The sequence below is a fragment of the Tachysurus fulvidraco genome, chromosome 7, assembly GCF_022655615.1.
Source record: "Tachysurus fulvidraco isolate hzauxx_2018 chromosome 7, HZAU_PFXX_2.0, whole genome shotgun sequence".
NCBI lineage: Eukaryota > Metazoa > Chordata > Actinopteri > Siluriformes > Bagridae > Tachysurus > Tachysurus fulvidraco.
Window position 1 is genome coordinate 18305961 of NC_062524.1, and position 10490 is coordinate 18316450.

The window sequence follows — 10490 nt, forward strand, 5'->3', positions numbered from 1 at the left end:
GCACCTTGTTTAATGTCACACAAGTGAAACCAGGAACGTCCGAAAGGATTAACCATAAGGATTTATCATTTGGGCTGTACAACATGTATAAAAAATAAAGGCATACAATAAAAATAGGCACATTTGACATCACATATTGCACTATTTAAGATAAAGAGTGAAAAAAAGGTTTCTTTTTTACAATGTTAAATGAATACAGAAAATGTTGAGAAGTTTGAAGGGTTGATTCGGTTACATTTCAAACCTTGGAGATAAAAAATTTGTTTTAATACATAGATTGTCTACTAAGGTACATTTGCATTCATACGTTTGGCAGAAGAGTGTATTGGGTGATTTACTGTTGAGACAGGATTGGATCCAAAAGACACCTCTAAGCACTGAGCTATGACTTCCCTACCACTTATTTAATGAGCGGTTGCCAGGTTGCAAGAGAAGGAGGGGGAAAAATCTCAGAAATGTGCACAGCATCATAAACCTCAAAGGGCCATGCTGTGGCTGAATAACATCACCTCATGCTGTGGTGTAGCCTGTTATGCCGAAGTTCCGTCAGTTGCTCAGGCAAAAGAGCTGCTGCAGGACAACCAAATCCCACAAAACTCCAAATCCCAAAGCGCATCTCACCTGTTTACCAACTATTCTGGGCCCAGATTGTCACTTGGGACGGACAGGAAGACACCAAGTGCTGTACGTTGTCGCTTGTTCTATGGTTAGTACGTGGAAAGAATATATTTTTGTATTCGACGTATGACTAACTAGCAACTATACGCATGTGTCCATGGTGATTAAAAATCACGAACCTGTCCTACTGGCATGCTTTTAGTTTATATAATTCTTGCACCAGTGAGAGGGAATCTAACATTTCAGCAAGGTCATCTGTAAAACATCTGAATTCATTGTACCTGGGTATCACATCCTTCTTACTGTAATTCCAAAGTCATTTCTTTAACTAAAGATCGTTTTCTGATCATTAAGAACAATCTATCTGGCATGTCACTTTTGAGATGAACACATCAGAACACTACAGTGACGGAACAGCATCTTTCAAACATAGCTGGCAGCCTGGGAAAACCCTTCATTTAATTACAAACTAAATCATGGAGTAATATCCGTTTAACTACAGCACCTAGCTATCAGAAAATGTAATTGAAGCATGACATTTGTTGTGAAACATCGCAAGGTTTTACATCCAATGGGTTTTCCCAGACCGCCACACACATATCCAAGTCATTTTCACCTGTGGCGATTAGTAAGATAAACCTATTTAGACTACGTCCTAATAAAAGTGCTTTTATTCCCAGCAAATAAGTGCAAAAAGTGACCTCATAGAATGCAACAGAAGATGCTGCCGTTGTTATGGCAGCCGCTCTCTACAGTGGCAGTGATCCGGCTTGTCATGCTGATGGCGAGCTGGGCAGGGCGCGACGAAGGGGCAGAGCTCGGCGGATTGCTGCCGACAGGACGAGGTGGCGGGTTTTCAAGAGCCCAGCTTGTGTTTGGTCTGAGAATTGAGAATTATACCATGGACAATGAAGTGGAAAAAAGCACTTAATTACATAATTATTACAACCAAACACACTTGTGTGTCATTTACCTGTGTGTGAGCAGAGTGTTGCTGAGCACGACACACTCTTGGTTGAGAGGGTCGGTGTATATGTGCGGTTTATTGTTATCAGGGTAGCCCTGGTACACCAGGTTTTCCTGGATCACACCTCGAACCCTCTCTCTTACAGAGATGGCACAACCACGCAAAGACTGCACACGATTCCTCAGAACCTGCAAAGAGAGCACATATACAGTAGTAAGGGTGTATGTCATAAATAAACAATAAAAATTACATTCAAGACTGGCATCATTACATCATGCATAAAATCATGGTCTGCCATTCACTTCTGCCATTTTAAATAATACCATAACTTTTGGCTTACTATGTAGTCATAATATATAGTGTAAAACTCTTCTTGTTTTAAATTGTCACTGAGGGCTAAAACCCCCTAAAGATGAAATCCTAGAACCACCCCTGGTGTATGATATAAAATGTTTTTAGTATATCACTTTAGTATCTATCCAGCACCTATTATTCAAGTTGTCATATCATGTTATATGTTTAGCACAATATTTCATAACATTTTTGTCAGGGAAATCCAGAGCAAAGCTTACTTTCACTTCTGCACTTTCTATCAGCCGTATCCCGACTGCCCCGTTCCCGGCCACGTCATTTTCCATGATCTGCCCATCACCACGGAAGCACACACCATGGTAACTGTTACCGTAAATGCCATTGCCTCGGAGCTCCACTCGACATTCCCGGTCTACCGTGATTCCAGCCCTGCCATTACCAAGGATGCAGTTGCTAACAAGTCGTGTCAGTTGCGCACTCTGAACGATGGCCACGCCTGCTGCCCGGTTGCTGGCCACCATGTTACCCACCACGTTTAGCGCCTCACTGCTTTTCACATACACGCCCACCGCTGCATTAAACAGACACAAAATGATAAACCAAAGGGAAAGCATACGCTCTGACCTGACAGTGAAGACACAGGGCTTAACATACAAAGAGAGAATAACGTTTAATGAACATCTTGCAAAGACCTGCAAGGAAATGGATAACGAATAAAAAAACTGTTAATGTGGGAGGCAGTAAAAGAAATGCAGATAAAGTATTTGCAAGTGGGCTGTCTATGAAGTCATCCATTTTAGAAAATGTTTGGGCCTACAACACCACAATTTTACCCGATGGTGGTGCTAGAACATTGGCAGCACTTAACCCAGATTTGGTGTGAATATTCCTTAGACAATCCTCAATCACTGTGTTAAGGTTTTAACAGTGCACCTTGGGTGTTTGGCCCCCTAAATGTAATGAAATGTTACTTAGGAAGTGGATGTGCTTTTATTTTTCCAATTAGCTACTTATTATTTTAATTCAGAATTTAATCAGTCAGTTCTAAACAACAAAAGTTCAGTGACTGGACATGGGGGATATTAGACAGAGAAAGAACCATGGAGCTGGAGATATCCATAGCGCAGATGGAAAAAGCTGTTCAGAGGAAAACTATAGCCTGTACCCTGGAAGAAGTTTCTCCGTCACACACTAATAATTTCGCAACGATTTAACACTGCATATATGGTGAAGCATGGTGTTGGGAGCATCATGTTGAGAGTTGACTTGTATAAATGAGTAAGAAAACATCTTGATAGTTACACTGCAATTCATGCCTTGACTTACTACTACTACTACTACTACTACTGGTATAAGTCAAGTTAAGAATGAAATAGCCAGCACTGCATTTGCACCATTTCTCACCTCCATTTTGGCTTATACAGTTATTCTCCACTAAGGCAACAGTGATTGGGCGACGGGTTGAGAATCGCTCGTCTTCACTGTCCATGTCGCTCTCCCACGCTAGAAGTTCGCCTTCTTCATGAAAGTTCTCCTGGCCTCCTCTCTCCCGCTCTCCTCCTCCTCCTCGTTCACTGCCTGCTGAAAATGCCGGGTCCTTCCGGCAAAACACGGCCAGCCCGTACATGCGGTTATGGGTTATGTAGTTTCCAATCAACTGCGGAAGGCTCGATAACATCACCCACACCCCACAGCCCCTGTTGCCTACCAGAACAAATATGAGCGAATTTGATTATTTAGGATCTCCATACCACATAAATAAGGACTTGAAATAAGTGATGCTAAGATTATTTAAAGTATTCTTAAACGTACTACAAATTTTTTTAAAGCTACCAAATATGCCTAGGAATCATACAGTAACTGTATAACATTGTACAAATGCAAGAACTGATCAAAATACATGATGTATAGCTAGCCAGCTAGTTAGCTGATAGAGAATTTGTTCAATTTGCACAGTTTTTCAGATACTTATGTATATCAATGGTCAAACTATCGACAATCCATAACAACAAACAACTTTTGTTTCCATTCTCACAAAAATTACCCAAGCTAGTTCGCTATCTACTGTAGTCATGGGGAAAACGTTAAGTAATCTAGTACATATTTGTTATAGGGAGACAGACTCTTGCTATTAATGCTCACAATAATAAGCAAAAATTATCTAGCAAAAAAAAACACATTTTAGCTAGAGTCAAGCTTTTAGCTAATTTTAGTTAGCTAGTTAGTAAAGATAGTTTTATCAACATCAAATTTTACACCAAGTATTAAATGAAATAATGTAAGAATGAATAACATATATCCTGGGAAATTGTCATCATTCAGTAGATTGAATAAAGTCACTCAGATGTCTAATGAAAAACCATTTGAGGGATAAAATAGCATTTTATGGCGAAAGGAAGTGCTCACCGTAGATGTGGTTGCCCTCAATGAGACCCCTTCCTCTCTCCCCCACCACCACTCCGTCGGAGTAGCCATGACAGATGAAGTTATTACGCAGGACCGGATCACCTCCTCGACGGATGTCCGTGCCACCCCACTGATTCTGTCTTATCACGTTCCCTGTGAGCAAAGCAAGAGTGTTGAGTTTGTTACTGGAAGTCTGGTTTTCAAACTGTAAATAAATCTGTACTTTGCTTGAGGTTTTCGTGGACTAAATACGTTTCATTTTCACTCACTACATATCAAAAGAAAAACAACTACTTTCAACTCACTCCTTTTTCTCTCAGATGGTTAGCATCAGACAGCTTTAAAGAGATCTACAGATCTATTTATTCAGGCAAACCGTATTGTGACTAGCATTCCGCTTATGCTGCATTCAAAGGCAACTTAATTCTCCATCTCCAGATAGTCAGTCACAGAAAACTTGAATTTGAAACTTTAACTAGTCAACTTAATTTAGTCATTAGTTCCTTTCCTGTATGCAAAGTGACGTCAAATCAACATGAACGCTCTTACTGTGAATGATGTAAAGTACACCTAATTACCAATTACTAATTATTCCAAAAACCAACATGCTGAAGTAAAAATGACGATACTATAACTTATCATGCTAGCTAACATTTGAGAGCTGTTGGTAGTTACAGCATTAGCTCAACGTTTGGATAGTTTTACCACCTTGTGAAAACTTACAGAGTTCGAATGCCAGGTGAGATTTTAGCATCCATAGCCATTTTGATGAAATATGGCAACTCCCTGTGCCTACGTTTAAAATATACCGAGCAGTAGTATATTTGTGTAGCATACACACCACTCAAATAAATGGTCTCTAATTATTTGGTGGTCTTGTAAATAGAAGTTTGCAATGTATTTGGAGAGAAGCCCATCACACTGGAGTCATGCACTTCTACAATCATTAGACATTAGTAATGTATAGAATAAGACAGGATTGATAATTGTACAAACCTGTAATCAGTCCTCTTCCATTCTCATTAACAGCAATGCCAGCAGCAAGACCTTGGAATATGTGATTCCCGCTGACAGAAAAATGCAAAAAAAAAAAAAAAAAGAGTGGGAAAAAGATTATTCCTTGTAGATTAATGTTTTCATTCATGCTTATTGATTTGATTTCTTTCGAAGTGGTACCCAAAGTGATGAAGAATCAAATTGTGCTCTGCTGTTGGCTAGTAGACTATTCACAATCCATCACTGATATTAAGAGCTGACATACTGTAATAGATGGCCTACAGTCAGCATTTCAGTAAGTAAACCTTAAGCCTAATCATATTTGAGCGTTCCACAGCGCTGCGGTTTAATGAATAACACGTATATTTTGTCTATGGTAGCTAACCAGATGTAGATAATACAGATTTTTGCTACCTGACCACAGGATTGCCATTGAAAAGAATATAGACTCCGGCTTCTTTGTTGCCGTAGATCTGGTTGCTGCGGATGGAACCTTTCCCGTTGCCCAGGACGACGATCCCGGAACGTAGGCCACTGTGGATTCTGTTACACTGTAGACATGAAAAGGGGGGTTGTGGGGTGGGCAGCAGAACAGATTAAAAGCATGCAAAATTAGGAGACTTACCAGTTGAAGTGAAAAGGAGATACGATGCAGTGTAAATAAGTTAAATGTAACACTGTTTTGGCATTTTCTAAAATGAACACACTTCTTTTAGTTATTATTATTATTACTATTATTATTAGAACCACATTTCTGTCTAGTGAGCTGGATGTTAGCAGGAAGTTAACAGTTACCAGGATGATGGGATTGGCTCCTTTGCGTATGTCGAGTCCTGCTTCTCCGTTTGAGTGGATGTTGTTTTCGGCGATGAGGCCTTGAGCAGAGAGCCGCAAGAAAACACCAGATGCTCGGCACCCACTCACTTCATTGCGCAACATCACCATCTAACACAGGAAGAGAGATCCTCCAGTAAATATGCTTAGACTTCCCAGGATGCATTTGCCCTTAAATGGCTATTTGAATAATAGGTCATTTGTAGAGCAGCCAGACGTTTCCCGGTTCTGGATCTAACCCTAGTATCATTGCTAAAAGATCGCTATTAGGATTCTATTAGGGATCTTGAAATGTGTTATCACACATAATCACTTTCTGCTATGGCTGAGCTAGACGGTGAGGAACTGACAAAAAAAGAGCAAACAATGAGCTTTGCTGCAGAGTTTTTTGTGTTTTTTTTTTACTCAAATGCCTTTTTTGCGAGATACGGAAAAGCAACACTTTGTGTTATGGGAATTCAACTCGCCTACAGTATTCACTAGGATTCCTGGGCAGAAAGAATGCTAAGAATTTCATCAAGGACAACCACTATGTACCCTAAATAAATGCTGTGTTACGTGGAAACACGACCTCTGATCATCAAACATGATTATGTATGTGTGAGACATTGATGCAGTTTTTCATAGGAAAAAACTCAACAAGTTGCTGATGTATAACAAAATGCCCCTTTTGGACATTTATAGCTTTGTTTCATGTCTGTGAAACAAACCAAGTCATGTTATCACTAACATAAAACCAGCTAGAAACACTCCTTCCTTCACTAGCCTCTTGTTTTGCATTAAGAGGAATTAAATGCAGCTTGACATATTACCAAAAAACTGAAATGGAGAAAGGAGCAACCTGTGAGTTAGACATGATAATCAATACTAACACCTTAGAGTCACTCATAGAATAAATCCTGATGCCTCTGACTTTAGGATGTCACTGTTAAGATTACATACGACTCTTGTATCAGTAAAATCGTACATCCAACCAGTTACAACATACCCTTAAGTGTAAGATGCGACATTTCTTATTTAATAAAGTTACAGACTAGTTGTTCCTAATATAGTGGTGAATTTAAGAGACCTATGCTAAGATTCAAAGACAGAGCATGATTGAGGTTAGTCAGAATGCTGACGTCCACCTTTCATGCTTACCTTAGCATACTGGATGCAGCGCACTGCATAGTTGAGTCCTCGGAACACGTTGGACTCCAGTCTGGCCTGGGCATGGTTACACAGATGAACGCCCCCTTTGCCGTCATGCAGCAGGCAGTGATGCAGTATGCATCCTTGTACCGAATTTCCCAGCTCCTGTGCATCTGCGTCCCTCTGCAGCTCTGCACTTAAGCTCAACAGCACAGGAAACGTAGAAAAATCCGGCTTCCGTGGCTCCGACAGGTGCGCAAGACCATGCTGCTTGTAGGACAGTGTATAACCCATGCTACTTCCATTTTCTACTTTTTCCTCCTCACCAGATTCGCTCGATGTGTCCATGCTGTCGTCCTCGATCATCGTGCCCTCCTGACCCGACAGGAGACCTCCATTAACAGGTTTCAATTTGGTCCAGCCAGTTTCCCAGTCCATGTCTTGTTTAGTCCAGTCCTCTAGGGCAGAACCTATGGGACTGACTGCATCCAGGTTGTCTTTTGTATCCGAGCCCCTCACAGTTGAGACGGTTAACATTTTAGCCAAAGCAGCCAGGTGTTTACAAGCCCAGTTGCGCTCTGAAACCGGTGGGCCTTCCACAGTAACCGAGGCAGAGTCACCACCGGAAAACTCACAGCTGTCCATTAGGCTGATGGCCACACCTAGAAAGTGAGCAGAGCTTCCCTGGGCGAATGAACAGAAGCGGGCTTGGCAGGTGCCCGGTCCTCTGACATGCAACTGACAGCCCTCAAAGTTGCAGTTGTCCAACTGGACATGACCTGAAGATGTCTGGCAAATGCAAAACAGAAATAATATTCCATCATAAAGATTTTGGAATTTTCGCAAATCTCAAAATTTCATATTGGCTCATATTTGTAGTTTAATTTCAAACAAAAGACAAGTCCGAACTGCATGTTATACAGTTCATAAATACTGATATGGGACTGTTTTGACCAACAATATGACGTTTCCTTTCCCAGTGATATATATATATATATATATATATATATATATACACGTATATACGTGTATATATATTTATATATGTATATATACACGTATATATATATATATATATATATATATATATATATATATATATATATATATATATATATATATATATATATATATATATATATACACGTATATACGTGTATATATATTTATATATGTATATATGTGTGTATATATATATATATATATATATATATATATATATATATATATATATATATATATATATATATATATACATACACGTATATATATATATATATATTATGACTGTGTGTGAAGAAGTGTGTACATGTACTTGTTTACCTTATACACCACTGGTGAAAACCAGGCTGGCATCAAAACCAAATTACACAGCCTAGCAGTCGGGCACTGCTGGTCGAAGCTCACCAGCAAAGCCACGTCACCAAGCTTCCCCATACCTACAATTTCAACAGGCACTTTTAGAGTCACTTCTGCTTGTTCTTCATAGATACCTGGATGGAGCAGCAAGCGATCGTATGGCCCAGCAGTTGCCAGTGCTCCTCTCAGTGTCTCATAGCCATGCCCAGGAACAGAGCCAACATGCCACACTTTCCTGTCCTTCCTACGCCGGAATAGGTGCAGGCAGGTAGACGAGTGGAGTTCGGATCCATTCTGTGTCCACGTGCGACTGGCCAGGGCTTGCTGACGCAGTGCTTCACGCCAGGATGACGGTGCCAGGTGAGGTCGGCGTGGCCAATTCGGATGCCGCCACTCTGGGAGGCCCAGACAAAGCTGGCGCCAGCGTGTGCTATCCAGGCTCAGCACAAGTTCCCGCCACGCATGGCATACCAGGCAACAACGGCCCAAGTCCGCCAGTGGTAGATAGGCCAGGATAAGGCGCCACAGCTCCGCAGGCAGGCTGGACACCTCCATCACTGACACAGGGGTTAGGGCATATGAAGGAACATCACCTGGTAGGAAGATACCTACATGTAAACACAGGACTGCACTACCATGGAGTTTTTCTTTTCTATTTTATGTTTTGTTTTTGTTTATTGAACTCTAGAATCATGCATCTTTCAGCACCACAATGTTGTCCAAACCTCCTACAGAATGCAGTCTGATATTGTCCTGAAAATAACCTACAGCTATAAAAATCACATCCAGACGTAATGGAAAGCCGTTATCTTTCATCTGAAGTCAGCGATCATGAGAAAGAAAAATGGCCCAAAAAAGCAGCAGGAAGCTTCTAGTGCAACTTTTGTATCAAAACGATACGACGTAAACATCTTCATAAGCACACAAACAGACAGTAATAGCGTTAAACGTACCTTCGACTATGTTGCTGCTTCATTGTTTCAAGGCAAATGTTGAATCGCTCGCGCCGCATAAACATCACAGATGCCTTGTTTTCCTCGAGCTTCTTGATCCCGTTTTCTACAGGCGTGGAAACAGAAACAGTGGGCGGGGCCTAAATGAGCTCTCACAAAGGGGCGGAGACAGTGGATTACATTCTATCAGTACAACATGTATATAAATATTTATAAATTACATATCAGTTATTCAGTTCTGAATAACGTATATAATCTCAAATACATATACCAAATTTTTTTCTTTACGATATATATTTATTATTATTATTATTATTATTATTATTATTATTATTATTATTATTATTATTATTATGCTCATTTTATTGATGTACATTTTTGCAGTATTTTCCCTGCTCCATATTTCTATTTAAATTTTTTCTTTATCAATTTTCCTAACACAGGTATCAGAATCAGAATCAAGTTTACTGGCCAAGTGTGTTGACACACACAAGGAAATTGGATTACAGCTGTTTGAGACTCAAAAGTACAGACATAAATAACACTTTACTATGCAAACTATACAAGACAATGCAGATTATGAGATACAATATAGACAGAATGAGTATTAAATATGAATATAGAATATGACTGATCAGTTATGTACATGCAGTGTGGGAGTGCAAATAACAATATTGTGCATTATTATGCTTTTTGTGGAGTATACTGCAGCAGTAGTGTGTAATATACAGATGATGTGATGACTGACAGTCCTGATAATGCAGTACTTATAGATATGAAGCAGTGAATATAATTATGGTGAGTTGTTGATGAGGGTGATTGTCTGGGGAAAGAATCTGTTCCTGTGTCTGGCAGTTTTAGTAAGAATAGTTATGTAGCACCTCAGAGAAGGGAGGAGCTGAAAGAGGTTGTGT

The 10490-nt window shown here is 40.1% G+C and overlaps 1 protein-coding gene across 1 annotated transcript; it reads right to left on the bottom strand.

Moving 5' to 3' along the window:
• Positions 1-42: 42 nt before the first annotated feature.
• Positions 43-9732, bottom strand: fbxo10 (F-box protein 10). The gene is made up of 11 exons (XM_027174378.2): positions 9577-9732; positions 8588-9216; positions 7274-8053; positions 6095-6244; positions 5714-5850; positions 5300-5370; positions 4304-4456; positions 3302-3601; positions 2158-2468; positions 1592-1773; positions 43-1498 (listed from the first exon to the last, which is right to left on the bottom strand). The coding sequence occupies exons 2-11, from the start codon at positions 9176-9178 to the stop codon at positions 1321-1323; spliced, it is 2853 nt and encodes a 950-aa protein (XP_027030179.2). The 5' UTR covers positions 9179-9216; positions 9577-9732; the 3' UTR covers positions 43-1320.
• Positions 9733-10490: the final 758 nt, after the last annotated feature.

What these genes read in the sequence shown, in the direction of transcription:
- fbxo10 (XM_027174378.2), bottom strand. Translation starts at nt 9,178, where the DNA reads ATGGAGGTGTCCAGCCTGCCTGCGGAGCTGTGGCGCCTTATCCTGGCC. An exon ending in GCTGCATCCAGTATGCTAAG is followed by an intron (nt 6,245 to 7,273) that starts GTAAGCATGAAA and finishes TTCCTGTGTTAG; the next exon opens with ATGGTGATGTTGCGCAATGA. An exon ending in AATGGCAATCCTGTGGTCAG is followed by an intron (nt 5,371 to 5,713) that starts GTAGCAAAAATC and finishes TTTTTCTGTCAG; the next exon opens with CGGGAATCACATATTCCAAG.